Source organism: Coturnix japonica, chromosome 17 (assembly GCF_001577835.2).
Source record: "Coturnix japonica isolate 7356 chromosome 17, Coturnix japonica 2.1, whole genome shotgun sequence".
NCBI classification, from domain to species: Eukaryota; Metazoa; Chordata; class Aves; order Galliformes; family Phasianidae; genus Coturnix; species Coturnix japonica.
In genome coordinates this window covers 4,942,339-4,960,852 of record NC_029532.1, presented here as the reverse complement: position 1 = coordinate 4,960,852, position 18,514 = coordinate 4,942,339, and the positions used below count along the sequence as shown (strand labels likewise).

The following is an 18,514-nucleotide window of genomic DNA, read 5'->3' as shown; positions in this document are numbered from 1 at the left end:
GATTGCTCAGTTCCACACCCAACATGAGTGGAATAAGAATTGTGAAGGTGAACTTAATCTTTGCCAAGAAGTCGGATAAAGCAGAAGAATATCGTAGAAGATATCTGAGAAGATAAGTGTGGGCATTGGGTGTAAAACTGCAAATACCATTTTTGCATGAAAGTGGGTGCTGGGCAACTGCTTGTACATCCATGCGATCCCTTGGATGGTGCTGACTGGAGGTTCCTTGGAAAGAAGTGTGCAATCAAGTCAGCGCTGACCATAAGCAAAGGTACTGCCTTGTCATTGAATGCTATGTTTGTAGCCTTAACTGGCCATAATGCATTAAAGGAATGCTGCTTCTCTCCTCCTGTACATTAGCCTTTAAATGTGAAATGCTTAATTGGTCAGCGCAAAATCTCAGGTCTCACAATAAAAGGGCATGCTATGGACATCTAGATACATACAATACAAAGCTGTCTGGAGAGAGCTGCTTCCTTTTGGTGGCAGTGAGAGAGGGGTAAATAAAATAATTGATGTGCCCCGTTAGCTGTCAACCAAGTTTCATGTGACGTGTCTTTCCTTTGGCATGCATATAGCAGCAGTGCATTTTAGCACCTCGCCTACAGCATCCACCTCCTGACAGCAAGGCTTGCCAATAGGAAAGCGTTCAGCACTTCATTATTTCTACAACCTGAGTGCATTTGCAAATTAATTGATGTGTGGGAGGAAAGGCATCTGCTATTGTAGAAGTCCGGAACTGTTGCAGTGGAACTAGAAATAAACCAGGTAGCTGTATTGAGCTGGTATGCTGCTGCAGGTGTTGGGCTGTCTTGACCCTTTTTATTGCTGTCTTTGATATATTCTTTCTTTTGAAAAAGAAAAACCATTGGCTGAGCGGTGGAAACTGATAGTATGCTGAAGAGATGGCTAATAGCAGACATGTATGGGTTGTTAGCAGGGGGTTTCATATTTCTTGCTGGCTCAGCACCAGAAAAGAATTTTAATTAGGCCTGTAATGAATGACTAGGAGCATTTTAAAGGCGATTAATCTTGTGGTATGATTGAGTTAATTACAATATCATTATAAACTCCCATGAAAATAATATGAGGTATATTCCATTTGTTTCCATCCTAAAGATCTTTCTGAGGTCTGGGTTCTGGCTTTGTGTGGAAACCTTCCCTATGGGCAAAGAAAGCTACAGATCTGCTCTGTGCTGCATCCCAGCACCCATCCCCTCCAGGCCCCACTCAAGGCTCCATAAGCTGCTGACATCTTTAAAACTACCCTTCTTGCAGGGGAGCTCATCTCTTGTAGCTTTCATTGCACGCTGTGGTATTCCCACATTTCTCTGATCAAGCTTAGCCGAGTGTGGAAGATGAGGGTATGTGGTCTATTTTCAGAACTAAAGATTACAGCAGCTTTTGAACTCTTTGTGCTGCGGTTTAAAAAAACAACAACAAAAAGAAAAGCATAGCAAAAGAGGTGTTTTTGCAAAGCATATGGCATTTACACTAGTTCTGACTACAGTAAGTTTTGGATTTGGTTGTAAAACAGCTCCCTTGCTTTTTGCACTCTCTAGTCAGAGTGTGACATCTTCAACAGATGGACAGATAAACTTTCCATAATCCATGCCTTTCCTTTCAGAGGAGGAGATGAGATTCTCATTTGTAAAAGTTGTTGAGGAAAACCTCATCTGTATAAGTCTGTTGTAGGCTCAGATGTCAGGGTGTGAAAATGTGATGGATACGCAGCTGAGTGCTGGAGTTATTGATATTTTGGGGGCTCTTCTGGCAGCTGCAGAATCAGCCCTGCCTTTGCCTGTGCTCTAAGCCTTATTAGATCATTTGCTTCATCTGTTTTCAGAGCCATGTGCTTAATCATGGAACAGGCATATTGCTCCAATCCACGTTCTCTCTGTATTGCCTGATATTTGGTCTTGTTTGCTTCTTGTAACCGTGCATCGTCAGGATTGCTTTGGTTTAGTATTTAGAGTAGTACCATCAGGAGAGTTGTTTCCAACCTTAATTAACCCTGCTGGGATGGCAGAAGTGCCTTTTTTTTTCCTATCAGTAACTTTTCTGGTCACACTTCTATATATTCCATCCTCTTGACTATTACAGATTTTGTAAATAGTTTAGAAATGCCAGCCAGTGATGTATGGGCCTCTTTAACATTTCTTTGATTTATGTGCACCGTGCTGAGAAAAAGCAGAGGAAGCACATTATTCTGGGCAAAATGTTGCCACTCTTCAGTTTTTTCCATCTTAGTTAAAAGCTACATTTTTATCAATCAAACCTGATGGGTTCTTTGTTCATCCTAGAAAACATTCATAACTTAACTCCTTGAAGCCTAAAGAAATAATCTGGCTCACATTGTGATACGTGCCTCTATTTCTCTTTGGGGGGGGGGGGGGGGGGGGGGGGGGGNAAGTCTTGCTTGATGTATCTTTGAACCCAATTCTCCCAAACTGGAATTTTCCATTGATCACAGGTTTGATCCTTTGAAGTGCTGATGATGGGGTGGGAGGGTTAATGTCTTACATTTTGTTTGTATTTTACCATTTTTAATAGCACATCTTAACGTTGCGAAATACATGGAGGCCTCCAGCACTGTCGAGTAGGATGATTTCCTCTGAAGGACTGCAGATTATCCAGCTTCTTCATATAAAGGTCCTCGTTGAAAGCAGAATGCTAATTTTCCTTCAATCGAGTGCTTTATTCCAGAAGTTCACGTTGTAAGTCATAAATGGCTATTCTGATGAATTAAAAGACGGAAAACACACACAAAAAAAATCTTGTAATTTACAGTTCCTGGCTATCCTGTAATATTCTTTCAGCTGGAGAAACTGGTGAGTGAAGCTTCTTCAGGAGGAGCTCACTCACTCTCATGTTTTTTGGCTGCCTTCCCTACCTCTGCCTGGCTGCACACCTTGCACTGGTTGGCTTTGCATAAGTTGCACATTGGAGACATTTTATTGAAGGAGAACATCTGTTTCTTTATTCCAAGTAGTTTGTTTGCTATAGTGGCAAAGCTCACTCAGTGCTGCAGACTCTGGCATGCTGGTAGGCAATTGGAAGGGGCTTTCTATAGCTGATTCCAGCCCTTCATTCTACCACTTAGTTTTCAAGTACCTTCACATTTCTTATTTAAGCACCCGAGCATCCCCTGTCAGCGAGGCAACATGCTGTTCTTTATCCTGACATAGCTGCCACCTGAGCCCCCGACACAAAAGATTTAGTCTGGGGCTTTAGAAAATAATAAGCTCAGCACAACAACAGTGTCTTCAGTCCAGAGTTCTGGTGGTTTTTAAGGGAGCACAGCAGCACTAGGGAAAATATGAATGGCATCTTTATTCAGCCTTGAGTTTTAATGACGATTCCTCCCTGCTACGGATTGTTTGCCCTATGCAAGGAGAATCCTTTTCTCAAAGAAGAATTTAGGTTTTCTGTTCAGTATTGGTCCAGTGCACTTCTTACTTCTTGAGACTTTAATGTAGTCCACAAAGTGAATGCATGGTGTGAACCTATCAAGTGGAGTGACTCCACTTCTGTATTATTGACTGTGATTGCTGCTGTACCATCCACTACCTTGGGCTCAGGGTTACCTGAAATTGCTGCTCTTTGTTGCTGTGTCTGGTTTTATTCTGTTGTTTAGGTGCAAGATGTGATGTAATAATTCCATCCCTCATTTGAGGATGCTTTTCTGTCTACAAGTTGTAGTTGCACATCCATTGAAATGCCAGTTTATTTCCACTGAATTATATTTATTGCAGGAAGCACCGTCATCTGAAACCAGCTCTAACTTTCAACAGTGCAGATGATTTTATTGGCAGTGAGGACGCAGGTGCTGAAGTTTTGACCAATTCCTTGGAAGTGCCAGATTTGCTATCTCTGCATGGTGAAAAGCCAAGGGCTTGTAAGCAGTATTGAAATGAGGGGATGTTGATGCAGTCATTCATCAGCAGAACTTCAATGTGGGATGAACACAATTTAAGGCTGAAATCTAATGCTAATTAAAACAGTGCTTTCAGCAAAAGTATGAATCTAAAGACAATAGGATAAAAGACACAGGGAAGACAAAGCATGAAAACCAACAGGGGAATGTATCGATGCTTTTTCTCCTGTCTTATCAAATATATACATGTCTGAATTTGTTCTTCAATTCCCTGGCTCTGAGAGGACATACCTAAGGAAAAGCAAGGTCATGTCTGCAGAGCGCTGCCTACTGATGGCTTATTGACCAGCAGAGGCACCGGCACTGTGCATCCCAATGCAATGCAAATAAGATCAGTTGCATGCAAGAAGCTTTTAACAGAAGTGCGAGCTCATTAGTTTCACAGTTTGGTTGGATCAGTGAGATCAGGAAAGGATGGAATAACTTTTGTAGTGGGATTTAAGAAAAGAATGAAATGGGGGATAGTCCTTGTTCCCTTAATGGATAGATATTTGTTTATTAAATAATCTCATAAACTGGGAAGTGCTGGGGGGGCATAAATGCTTAAAATAATAGAACAAAGTGTCCTAATTAAGTTGTAAAGTAGAGCAAAAGCACAACATCAAGCTTTCTTATTAATTGAAAAGCCTGCAGCCCAGTTCAACAAGAGGAAAACCAATGAGTAAATAAATTGGAGACTCTGTTCTTTTGGTTTATTGATGCTGTTGTGGCCAAGCTGAGAATTCAGCTATTCTAAAATGATCAAACATTGTTTGGGGGAAAAAGAAGAATTTCCAAACCGGCCTCATTATCTGAGACGAGCTTTAAAATAACAATTAAGGTAGTGTAATTTTTCTTTTGCTTACTGTAGTGTGCAGAGATGAAACTGTGGGAGGGTCCTGGCTGCCTGCTCATTGCTCTTTTCAAAAGAACAGCCAGAGTTTTATCATAACAGACAAATCCCTTGTTAGCTGCAAGGGAGAAATAATATAATGATGGGGGGCAAAGTACCATGTAACTTAAAAGGAAGCAAATGTGCATGCATTTGCTAGTATTGCAGTGAAAAGTCTTTGATAAGTGTCTGTCAGGCACTTCTATAAGGCCCAATTGCTCCAGGAGATGCAGATTTCATCTATATCTATCTATATCTATTTATATACTTAAGTTTTTTCTCACGTATGTGTGTGGTTTGTATCTAAATATGGGAATGTCTGAAAGAAATGTCATTACAGGGAATGCAGTCTCCAAAGTCATTCTTCTGATTTTATCTTTTAAAACAGACCAACTGGTTCTTAGAAAGCTTTGAGTAATGCTACTGTATAAAAGGATTGTGTGATGGGGAGTCTGCTTGTGTGTCAGGTTATTATACCCCACCCCACCTCTGTGCCTTTACTTGGCCTTGTAAGTTGGCAGAGCGCAATGGTTTGGTTGGTCAGCAGCACAAGTCAAGTTTGCAACCCATGAATTATGGAAGCAAAGACCTTTAGGGCCAGCACGATTGTAATGATAAAGCTTTAACTTGCAAAGCTTTGAATTAACTCAGCCTTTATGTATGCACTTGCATCACATACACTGTAAAGTAACCCTACGCACCAGAATGTACATACTCCATCATGGTGATGTCAGTCTGTTCTGCTTGAAATAAGCAGAATTAAAAATAATCCATGTTCTGTTTTATCTACCTTCAGGTCAAGCTTTTCTGTGTACTGAAGTTATATTTTCAGCAGTTCTCCGACAGCATTGAGAACGAGAGCCCCCCTTGGTTTTAAGATGTGGGATTTGCACGTTTGAAACATCAGTTTCAAGGAAAATATCAGCTCTGGTGAAGCTGTACCAGTTGGCACTGATATATATCCTGGCTGCTAACTGCTGTACATTGATTTTTCTCGTTGTTGGTTTTTAGTTTTCCGAAGTAGATTTAGTTTCATTTGTGTGTATTGGGAGAAAAAGAATCAATGTTGTTGATATTTTAGAGGAGTATTTCATAAGGAAGAAAAGAGCTGAGCTTCTTGTTAATCAGCTGGAGTTCCCAACAGCCGTGAGCCATGGAGACGTGCTGTAATGAAGCCTCTGAATGATAGGGAGATTCCTTAGAGGCTGAAATGGTCTGCCATACATCTAGTGCTGCACCAATATTCAAGCTTACTAAGTGTTCAACTGTTCTATGGACAGGGCTCTTGCTGTTTACCAGCCTGCTTGTTTAAATGAACACAATAGTCAGAAGCAGATGGGAGGTCATTGGGAACACAGCAGCAGAAGGCTTTCATGCCCATCCGCAGACACCACGCTGCGGTCCCCAGCTGGGTCCTGGGCTCTCAGAGACATTCAGTTCACCCACCTGGATTTCTGATGCTGCTGATGTTGCTTTGGCTTATTGCTTGACTGCAGCTTTCAGTCCTATTTCTCCTGCTCAGAACAAACGATTAAGAAAGGGTTTCCCCATCTTTTCATTTAACACCCCTCTGCCCCTAAAAAGGGATGTGTACTGTGCAGTGCAGCATGTGATGCTTTAATAATGTATAAATCAAGCTGGACAGGACCGCCTGTCAGTTTTATTAACTTTGACCTTTTCTCCCATTATAAGGATGGTTTGGTAAATATTTAATGGGCCATTATAGATTTTGACAGTTGGATCTGCATTCCTGGAAGCGAAGGTAGATTATGTACAAATACTTATAATTAATAAAAATAGCTTAAGCACTGGGGGAGCAAGACTTCAAGGACAGAATTGTTTCTTAGGATCTATTTATTTTTACTTCCTACTTTCCTCGTGACTTCCCACTAAATGTCAGGTTGGCCAGTTAGGTTATGAAACGTTTTCAAAAGGTTACATTTAAAATTCATTTATGATTAACACCTGTGATTATGTCTGTCTTGGAGCAAGTGGCCGAATGATGTTATTTACTTGAGATGTCTGTCGGTGTCATTCTGTGCAGTGAACTGATGGTGTCAACAGTGCAGAATGGATGAAGGAGAGCAGCTCGTTGTGGGATGTGAGGGGAGAAAGGTGCCTTCCTGGAGCCAGAGGGTCTTCCACCAGAGCTGCCTTTCCCTTTAATTCCCAGTATATTGCATTCCCTGCAAATTCTGGGAGTGAAGATTGAAAACTAAGCCTCTGACACCTTGAAGCATTGCCTTTTGAACGATTACTGTCCATTGCTCTCATTGATTTCTTCACCATAGAAGAGCAAATATGAGCAAAATCCATGGGGCTCAGAGGAGTTTTTAGGGTGGTGCTTGGAGGCACCACGTAAAGGGACACTCCATTTTCTCCAGGTGTTGCCATTTGGGGCTGGATGGCTTTGCTCATATTAACAGCTGCCTTCAAGTAGATTGCATTACCAAGCTTTGCATCCCATGGATTCAGTCAGTACCTGCAGAGTAGCTGTGCCTAAAGCTGCTTTATGTTCCGACCACTGTAAGTCATCATTTCCTAACTTTCCATCCTTTTTTATGTGGATCATGGGATCAGTGTTGGTAACTTGTTAAACAGTTCATTGTTATGAGAACAAATCCATAGATGCCTTAATGAAAATGTTGATGCAGGGACTGGCTGAAAAGGTGGATTGGGTTTGTCTCATGCTGAATCTTGAGCTTTTTTCCCCCTTCTTCTTCAAAGGGGAGAGCCAGGAGCTTGAGCTGAAAGGTATCGAGGTGGACTTGGAACCTGTTGCACTGGAAGCTGGTTGCAGTACAGACACAACAGTGGGAGTGCACTGAAACCTGTAAATTCACATACGTCCTTCATAAATTGTCTTTTACTGACAAGTAAAATAAAAGGCTGGAGAAGAAAGCAACCGAATACGAAACTTTCTGCTGTAACACCATTAAGAAATGCTACTTGATATTTTAAAGGCTGTTTTTTCCTTTAGAGTGACAGAAGCTTCTTTGTGAATGCAGTGTTTTAAGGAGGAAAAAGAAAAAGATGAGTATTATTTTACAAAGAAAAGTTTATACAGTGGAAAAGTCGCACCTTTCTTCCTGTTACCTTCTTTTGGAAAGTGAGGATGCTTGATCCCTTGAGAGGAGAACAGTCTTAATGTTAAAATGCAGCTCCAAGTTTCAGGAGAGTTTGGACTTTCTCAAGTCTTTGATACATCATCTTACTTTCCCCATGGCATAGTTTCCTTGTAATATCTATTTCACAGCAGACTTTTATATGCTTTTGTTCATATCATCTTCTATCCAAGCAATACATGAAATAGCATACATTAGCTTGCTGGCTGGCTGTACTTTTAATCAAGCGATACAGATAGTAGAAGTCTGACACAGAGCACTGCAGTGGTTTGTGTTTTAATGTATGTTTTTCCCTTCCCCAGCTGCAGTACCATGCCGGGTTAGCATCTGGCCTTTTGAATCAGCAGTCTTTGAAACGCTCGGCCAACCAGATGGGAGTATCTGCGAAACGCAGACCAAAAGCCCAGCCAACAACTCTGGTCTTACCTCCTCAGTAAGTAATGGAACCTTGTGAATATTTTGAAGGGTTTGCACAGTGGGGTGGGGATTATTTGGGATTTTTAATACAATAAACACACTACAAAGGCAATAGTCATAAAAACTTTGCGCTTGTGTTTTTGTTTCATGCCAAGTGAATTATTCTTGTTGAGCAGTTGGGATATTCTATGGCAGCAATCTTTAGTTTCCCCTTGTAGAAGAGGAAGGCTGTCTGATAACAGGAAAGCTGTGAGGATTCTTTTTAGTAACAGGTCATAGAAATTTTTGCAACACAGAATTGTCATTGAGGAATGTTGTTCCCTTGATTAGTATGACTTGGAGCTTCAAAAAGGACTTCTCTGAAGGTCCTGAAAGGCAGAAGCCAAGCCATTTTTGGTGTGAGTACTTTCTTGACAAATGTCTGTTCCGAGTCCATCTGTTCACCATATGTTAATTTTGCATTGGATTTAGACCTCTTTTACAGGTGACAAGCAATTACGAGGACACTTAGAAACTGTTTGAGGACATGGAGTATCAACACTTCAGGCAGTCTATGTACTGATGCCAGAAACACAGAGATGCTCACAACTAAGCTTATGAATTAATAAACCGCTTAAAATATTTAGTTACATATAAGAAAATGATTATTATGTAGAAAATGAAATGCTACGCAATTATTCATTGTACTGAGCATCTTTGTGGAAGCTGTGTGCTTTTATTCAAAGAACAAGAGTCACTGATGTATAAACACCGTGCTACTAAAAATGTCATGGTTATAATGACAGTCCCTCTTGTCACTGGATTCCACAGGCCCAAGCTCATGAAGGAATCAAAAGAAGTTTAGATTTGTTCTCTATATGACCTGAGAATAGATGACAGCAAACAGGACATTCCCCAAGTATATTAACTTTAGAGGATTGTTAATGCAAGAATCCATACAATGTTTGATGGCTGTGGTGATGCATTGCTCAAAGAAAAGTGGTCAGGAAGGCAGCTGTAGCAGAGCCACCAGTTTGAAAAGCAGTTGCTTTCTGTAGTGTATTTGTGGGAAAGCACGGGTAGATTGTGATAGTCTTTGGCTCAGTGGATTATTTTCTTTCTTTTTCTTTGTTGGACCATTGAGTTTTGAGCTGAAAATTGATGTTGTCAGCTGACATATATAAAGCTGAGCGCTATGATTCTAGTTGTCATGATTTGTATTCAGAGGCCTTAAAGTCATGGCTTCTCCAGTTATTAGCATTACTTTAATGACAGAGAAAGAGCTGTTGTAACGTTTTTTCATACAAAGGTCTGTACCTGTATATTCTTTGTCAGCTGGAAGGGAAGAAACGTTGCAGCAGTATAAATCTGTACGCAAGGTGTGCAATATACAAATTAACCTAACAATACTGATGTCTTCCTTTTATCTGCAGGTGATTATTCCTTCTCATTTAATGATACTCTTATCTAGAATTTGCAGATAGGTACCATGTTAAAATTTAATTACAAAGTTTAGCTAGTCTTGGAATTATATTCAGATATCTTATTACCACTTCCAGCGTTATTCACAGTCAAAACACGTTTGTACTGTGCTGGCCCTTTTTCCTCTTTATTTTTTCCTCTGTGACTTCTTTGCCCTTTAAGATTGTGTTGTTTCTTGCTATCTTGGTGTGTCTTAAGAAGAGAATAATAGTTATATTAAATCAAATCAAATACCTGTTGAGCTCCATGTCGCGTATCCAACATAAGGCTGGGGTAGATTATTAAAAGACATAAAAATAGATTTTTGGGAAGTGTTTTTAGAAGCAAAAAGTGTGAGAAATGGAATTTTAATATCTTGATTTTTGTTGTAGTTTCATGCAAATAATGATGAATAATTCCGTTATTTTCTTTCCTCAGTCTCTATAAAGTGCAAAGGAGGAAAACATCCAGGTATAAAATCATGCATCTCCTTGAAAGGACATCTTAGTTTCAGTGCAGATTTTCTGATGGCACTTTTGTGATTATTTTTAGATTATTATTAATTTTTTTAGATTTATTGATTAATCAGGAAAGGAGTAACTATTCTTTGGTTTTATGTTATGAATATAAAGTTCTGTGGCAAGTCTTTGGGCTGAGTAGCAGTGTGCTGAGTCAAGCATATATTAAATATTGCTCAGCACAACTACGTTACCTAGTGCTTTTCTTAAACCTGAGTATATACAACTGCTTATGTGCCAAAAATGTCATTTTAGGGAATCAAACCAGAGGAAACAGCGGCACTGCAGCAGTCCTTTTCAGCCTGCAAAGTTTCTGCCTTGTGCAAGTAGTGTCAGTAAAATTTCCATGTTCTCCCTGTTTTTATTATCATAGGGTTTCTAAGGATGCTGAATAGAGACAGAGAACTTGGTGTGTCAGATGGCATCTCTCACCTGATTTCACTGTATCTCAGTCTTGGAGTGAGGCCTTTTGGTGTTAGTTTGCTTTTCGGTTTTGGTTTTCACTGGATTTGAAAGTGCAGAATACAAGCTTGATATGTGTCTCATTTCTAGCCAAGCATATCTTTATGGGAAAGTGACTAACTGCTGGCTGCTTTCTCTGCTTGCTTTGTCCCTCCTTCTGTCTTCTATTAACAAGACATCTCCCTGTACTTGCTAATATGCGTTCCCTCACATGCTTCTCATCTGGCTGCTGCTTCCTTCCTTCTGTTAAAGAATCTGAGAGCAGTGTTTGCTGAAGTGCTGAAAGCTGTCAGCTCCTTCCATGTGACCAGGAAAGTGTATTCGTGCAACGCTCCTGAAAATCAGAATGATTTATTATGTTCGTGCTTTTTAATGTTATTACTAATAAGGTGTCTCTTAGGGTTTAGGTTTTGGGTTTCTTTTCTCTCCTTGTGAAACAAAGTCATTGACAGATTTAGTTTATCTTGCATTATTTTGCTTGCCACTGTATCTCTGAAGCAAATTGTGATGTTGGCTCCTAGACACCCAGAGCTGAGTGCTGTGCCCTGAGTGGGCTGGCAGGGCTGGATGCTGTGAGCCCAGGGGTCCCATCCAACCATGCGACCCAGCAGGCTCTGCTGCAGCACCGTGCTGCTGAGAAATGGCAGCAAGAAAAGAGGAAGTGCAGGATTGACTTCATATTCATGCAGCTGTATTCCTTGGTGCACACAGGAGGGTGAGTTAGTATTAATGGGAATTTTTAGGGGTCTCAGCTGAAAACCCTTGGACTTGGATAGCTGTGTGGCACGGGGCTTGCTCAGTGCTCCCAAATGAACCATCTATCTTCTCTGCCTGGAAGGAAATTGCCAGAACAAGAACTTGCTCACCACTATAAGCACTGAGACTCTTGCTCTTTATGGTGCTTTTTAGGGTCATTTGTTGTGACATTTGTAGTTTTGCAGAAATAAGCAGGCTATAAACAATAAGGAATGGGAAGTCTGGTTCTGGTTTGACAACTTCAGGCTGAATGGATACATAGGCTTGAGTAAAAATGAGTCCAATTTTGTATTTTAGGGTTTTTCAACTTGTCTTGTAAATCTCTTGTGCTCTGATGTATTCCCTAACCTGACAAAGAAAACATTTTAATAGATTGAGGGAAAATCTTTGTGAATTTAAGTTGTGTTGCTGGGAGCAGACCAGCAAAATTACTTTTCCTTTATTAAAAAATAAAAAAGCAAAGTTGTGCTGCCCATAGTACTGCTGTAGATAAACGAGGAACAAAAAGCTATGAGGATGATTTTTCTTTCAGAAGAGAATAAGGACTTGAGGATAGAAGTACTGGGTGGAGACTCAAGAAAGCTGGTTTATTTAAGAGAGCATGAGACCATTTTCTTGTGCTGTATCAGTGTTGTGTAACAAAACTCTGTTCCAACTCCATGTATCCACAGAATGCAGAGCTGTAAGCACTCCTTCCATCTATCTGCCTGTTTAAGTGACTGGCTTATAATAAATCTGCTGTCAAAATTGCTTCCGTAGGTTATTATACAAAACTCCCATCATCTCATCTGCTTCCTTTTCTAGAGGAGGAAGTTACACTGACAAGAAGCACAAGAATCTTGGTGATTCTATGATCTCTAAGCACATACTTGCCTCTGTGCTTTGGAGTTACTTTACCAGAAGCAGCTCTGTAGTGAGCAGTCTCCTTTAAGAGCTTATTACTGGGTCAGCAGATACGTGTTCATCTGGATTTGGAGAATAAACTCACACATATCTCAGTCTTTCTTTGTGGTGCTTGGTTCAATACCAGCGTTGTCAGCGTGTTGATTTTTATTTCATCATGCTTCTGCTCTAACAAATGGTTCTATCATATAGGCAGTATTACGGGGTTCTATTGGAAACAGCAACTGAGTGTTGAGGAAGAAATTCAATTTAAAATAATTACACAGTAATAAAAACAAAAATGCTGTTTTAAACATTTAGCTGTAAGGTATGTGTGTGTATATGTGTATAAACAATATAGCCAGGCATTAGATGTGCCAGAATAAATTATCTGGAACTGGTGTAAATTACCGTTTCTATATTAAGTAGAATCCTGATGAGCCCTTTGCCAAGAGTTTGGGAAGAAAAAGGTTTTCTTCAGCATGTTGTTTTATAAACAGCATCTAATTACTTCCTAGGATCGGGATTTTCATTATGAAAGAGGCAGATGATATTAAAGATAATGGCAAAGCATGCTTCAGCCAAGGAACGTGTGTTGTTGTTTTAAGAGCATATGTTTAAGTTGTGTCTATATAGTGTGACCTCGCTGTCTGAAATCCCAGCCAGGAATTCATACCTTGAAACCAAGATGTGCTCAACATCTGAGTGTGACACCCAGCATCTACACCACAGGGCTGTGGTTGTTTGACATGCAGTGTTGTTCACTGAGTGCTGTGCACTGTAATGCAGCTTGTGGGCCCATTCTTAAAAGTATTCAAGAATGAAAGAGCAGAATGTGTGGCTGTGGTTTCCTTTTGGAGAAAAGTCATCAGAAGTTCCTTGCACGGCTCTAAAATTCTCCTTTCCCCCTACTGGCAAAGCTGTATTAAGTATCAATATTCATTAAATGCCGCAGAGATGATATTGTAATAAAGCAATAATCCTCAGGCCCACATCTGTACTTCTTTCAGAAGAGCTGAGGTTGAGAATATAATTAAAGATTAAAACTCTATTTGCATTCTGGAACACAGCGATATCTTTCTGTACATGATGGGGAATTGTATTAATAAGGAAGAGATCAGTTTCCAATAAGTTTCAATACTCGGAGCTCACTAAATATCCCTGTTCATGTTTAAGTTTCTCACGGTATTCCTTTAGCTTGACTTGAGTGAGGCAGTGCAACAGGAACTGCAAAAGAACGTGTTGCTGAAATGTGTGACCCTTTTGCTCTGCAAATGAATCCCTTTTTATATGAAGAAAAAGATTAAAAGTTTGTTCTTTGTACTGTAAGACAGTAATATTCACATGAATAGGTTTAATTACTTCGTAGCCGCCTGCCATGTAGACCCAACGTTAACTTCAGCATTTGGTGTCTTGTACCCAGTTTGGATCAAATATATGTTGTTTTTCTTTATGGGGAATCGATGAATGCCTTTCCTGCAGGTGTCTCATGCTGTTCATTATGGGGGTCAGCTTTCCATTGCTTTTTAAATAACAGCGATGGAGGGGCGTGTGGTGATGCTGCTGCTCCATATTATGCATTCCTTCAGAGTCTTTCAAAGGAATGCAAATAGTTTGCATGTAGTATTACGTTTCTTCGAAGGAAGACTGTAGAATAACACAGACCTGCTGAAACTGCCACCTCCAGCACTACCTCATAGGATAACAGAGTCCCCTGGTGTTTTTAGTGGTGGTTTTGTTTTGTTTTTGAACCATGTAGAATATAACAAAGTGTAATGAGCAAACAGGAAATCACTGTTTTGACAACTTCGTTACAGGGAGATAAGTGCTGAGAAACAGATCACAATGATTTTTCAACAGCTATTGAAAATACGGTGGTTTCAATTTATTTTAAGATACAGCCAAGTTGTGTTTTGCTTTGGATTTTTCCTCAGGTTTTTTCCTACCAGCCAGAGATGACAGCAATTGCTTTGAGACAGGTTGTTCTGGGGAAGTGGGGCTGGATGCTGTTAAAGAATAGATAGACATAAACCTTTCTTTCAGGTTTGGAGAAACCCCTAGGTAATTCTAGTTCCTTCAAATAGAATCTTAGAATGGCTTGGGTTGGAAGGGACCTCACAGATGATCAAGTTCCAATCCCCTGCTGCAGCAAGCATTATTTTTTATTCTAAGGTACAGAAGGAAAAGTTACAATTACCTTCATTTTCTTCTTGGCCATTTGTCCCCACTGCTGAAAGCTAAGAAACATGCCAGTCCCCATACAGTGCATTGCCACCACAGTGTTAGAAGTATTGACTTAATTTACCTTTAAACCAAACGGTGATTTGTAGCAGTTTGAAGCTAATGTGGTTCTTCACAGGGTCAGAAGCAGGGACACCCAGATCCCAAAGCAGAGAAGCATCTGCCATGATTCAACCCATGTTGTATTAAAGGGGGAAAATTCCAAGGTCATGGCACGTCATTAAACTGTATTGAACTGAGTTTTATCTGGAGAACAGCTGTACATACAGATGTCAAGTTATTATCTCTGCTTTACAGATGTAGCCTGAGACAGCTAACTAGGCCTCATCACAGGGGTGAAAAACCCCTATTGGCAGTAGATGGGGGGCTCATGGAGCTCAGCAGGCACACAGGGTGGGGGCCAAGGCTGCCCGTTTTAGTGCAAGTTCTAAACTAAAGCTCTGATCATGTTTTCTCTTCTTTGTATTCCCTGCTTTGTATTCACTGTTCAGACGTTGACAGGCTTTGACACCATGCGTGTGTTTTGTAACGTGCTGAGATAGCAAAGATACTGAAGGAAGGAGGATGATGCAGCTGTATTTTTCTCTTTCCACCTTTGGTCTGCAGGGTTCTTGTGGTCAGCTGTCTGTTGTTTCTGTGCTCTATTAAGGGTGTATGTGATTTCTGTAGTTAGGGGCAGTTTTGAATACTGGATCAACAGAGATTTAATGAGCATCTGAAAACCAAAGGGTAAAACAGGTGATCTGATTTTGTAGTTCATAGATGATAGAAGTGTAACGTAGCAGTCTGTCCTACAGCAGATACCTTCTGGGACTCAGAGCATCTTCTGCATCTCAGACTTCTAGGTTTTTGTATGACTTGTTCTAATATAATATAAATCTGACAATCTCTTTTACTCTGTAAACCTGATCCAACTCTATTAAACCAGCACTCAGACAGCAGCAGAAACCCTCTTCCAGTGCAATATATTTGGGATTTGCATTTATGTTGATTTGGGCCCCAGCTGGAGCTGTATGACTTAAGGACTTGGGGTAAGATTTGAACTAGAGCCTTGTACTGCTGATGGGAGGGAGCAGTTCTTTAGCATGCTGCTGTGGCTCTCATTTGGGCCCAGTGTGTGCTATGTGGGCTGTGGGGGGGTCCTTTCCTGCTTTGTGTTCTCTGCAGGTCCTGCAGTTGTCAGTGTGCTGGCATTGCTCTGAGCAGCCCCTGTGTGCCACTGCTCAGCTACAGCACCTCTTTGTTGCAGAACAACTTCAGCACGGCTCCATTCCGGTGCTGGGTGCTTGGGAACTCAGTGCTGAGTCGATTGGTGTTCTATGCAACTTTAGAAAGATGACTCCTTCAAAAATATTTAAGCTTGATCTAATCTCCTAATATCTAGATGTATCCGGCAGCAGGAGGCTCTGTAATAATCTTCTTTATTTTGTTATACCCGATCAATGCCATTTTTTTGGCTGTAGTTACATGCTGAATTTCATTTCATTCCGATAAGTACTATACAGCTGCCTGTTTTCTGACAAAGTAATTATAAAAAAGCAGCAGGCATTGATCGACACAGATTGTCCAAAGAAAAGATTTTGACTAAAACCAAATGTTCCTTGCGATATTCATTAGCAGGGTAATAATTTCTACCCATGCGAGTACAGGAGGCAGAGGTCCTGAGTGTTGCTTTAGCCACAGTAAATTACTGCGGTGTGCATTAGTGGTGTTGTAAAATTTTACAGTGCTTTTTAACACCGAGGGAAGAAGTTGTGAGATTTATTCACTTTTCAGCAAATCCTCTGTCCAAGCACTGTGGGTAAAGAGGGCGTGTAATTAAGATTTCATCATTTCTTCACAGTGCGAAAAGCTTCTTGCAGCAAATATCAAGAGCTCTTCAGGACCAATAGCCTCAGCTCGTGTGTCCTGGCCAGGAGCAGCTCTGTGAATGGTTTTCATGATGGTATCAGCACATTGAGGCCTTGGGCTCATCGTGTCTTTGTGTCATGTTCCACAAACTAATCCCACAAATAGTGTTGCTCTGGGTGCGATGCGCAGCCTCATGCGACTGAACATGGTGATTTGAAGCAATTGCCATCAACTTTGCTGGAGATTGACTGCAATGCTTCGTTGTTGGGAGCGATGAAGCCGTATCTCGTTGGAAACCTGGGGCTGTGCAACATCCTTGGTGTGCATTTTCATGTCCCAGGGTGTGCACAGATGCAAGGCAAGCATGTAGCCTTTGGTGAATGTTAGTTTAAGTGGAAATTGCTATTCTGTGGTAAAACAGCCCATTTCTGACTCTTTGATGCATGTTTGCCTTAAAGGTAATGTTTGTGTGAGAATCGTGCTGTCAGAAAATGGCAATTAATTAAAAGTTTTTTTGCAGCCCCAACCATTACAGGATGCCCTTGCAACCTTTGGAGCAGAACACTGGGATCACCCTGCAGGGAATCCCTGTACATTCAGTAGAAGGAAAGCTCAGGATGAAGATGTTAATGCGTAATGAAAGACCACAAGTACTAGTTTAACTGCTTGTTTCTGTGTCAAAAAACAGAGCATTCTATCAGTGGTTGGACTAATTAGACAGTGAAGAACAAGCTAGATAAGAGAAGAAATTTGTGTGAGCTTAATAATGATATCAAAGCTGTTGCCAAAGCTGTGATTTTATCATGTGGTTGCTTTAACCCCCTTTCTTGGCCAGGCTGTTTGATGTGGGGAGCACCAGAGGCTGCTTTGCTGCAGCAGGCAATCAGCTGGAAAAGAATAGATGAAACCAGCCGCTTGCCAAAGTCAGAAAGTGTTTCCATATTCATTGGTTGCATATTCCACTGTCAAAGATGACAAGCAGAAAGAGTAGAGCCCTAATAAGGTGGGAGGAGGAGGTCTCTGTTTTGATGGCTTAGCAAAAACAGCGTTATTGCATAACTGTAATGTGGTGCGATGCGAACATGTTGTGAATGTATTTATCAGTTACATCACTTTTGTGCCTCCTCATGACTCCAAGCAACCTTCAGCTATTTGAGGGAGAAACCAGACAGCTGTTCTGTGAGGGCAGTAAAAGTGTTTTCAAATGTGGTACGTGCTGGTAGGGAGAAGGAAGAAGGAGACTGGAATGTCTTACCTAAGAATACAGGCAATGAGGGTTACCTCTATCTTTAACATTAACTGAAGAAGAGGGAGTTTCCTGAGCAATGGGTGTAGGTGGGAGCTTAGCAGGAGACCAGAATTGAATTTACCTGGGGAGACAAGAGGTAGTTAGTCCCCATCCCTGGGGACCCAGTGGGCTCAGCACTGGGTTTGATGCTGGGCAACTGACCTGGCATCTGAGATGGAAAGAGAAGGAGCATTTCACTGCTTACCTAGAAAGGACACACGATAGAACTGCTTAGCTGTGTTTTCTTTACTTGGTGTTAAAAATAACTGTTATTACTTTTTAATTTCACTTTAGGGCATTCTCTGAGTATTCGTGTGTTTACAAGGAACCCTATGGACAGGTTAAATGGAAAAAGCTTGGGTAGCAGATTCTAGCTGATCACGTCACAGCATTACCCTCTAAACCTAACCTTTGTTTGTAATAGTTTTAAGTATGTTTTTTACTTTACTTGTCCTATTTGTCCAACTGCTAGCAGGAAACAAAATGAAATGCAGCTATTAGAAGTTTCACTGGGTGAAGTTAACTTGAGTTTTATTCATTTCCAGATGTTGCCCTGCTGTTATTTGCATTCCTAATGGTGCTTCCCCTTTGCTATATAGATTTTTACCTAACTAAATCTTAGCACTGTTTCTGTCATGTCCGTGATATAATTCATGAATATGTATGTATCGTTTTAAAAAGAAGAGGTTTAGTAACATAATACACGTGTCCAATCTCTAATTGGAC

The 18,514-nt window shown here is 40.7% G+C and overlaps 1 protein-coding gene across 8 annotated transcripts in view; it reads left to right on the top strand.

Moving 5' to 3' along the window:
• Positions 1-18,514, top strand: part of MED27 (mediator complex subunit 27) — an 87,899-nt gene that overhangs the window by 18,484 nt on the left and 50,901 nt on the right. For all 8 annotated transcript variants that reach the window (XR_001558705.2, XR_001558706.2, XR_001558704.2 and 5 more), the window contains exon 3: positions 8,236-8,366. Coding sequence is in view for 5 of the 8 variants with exons in the window: in XM_032448063.1 (XP_032303954.1) it covers positions 8,236-8,366 (131 nt within the window). In the remaining 3 variants the exon portion in view is untranslated. The remainder of the gene's footprint in view (positions 1-8,235; positions 8,367-18,514) is intronic.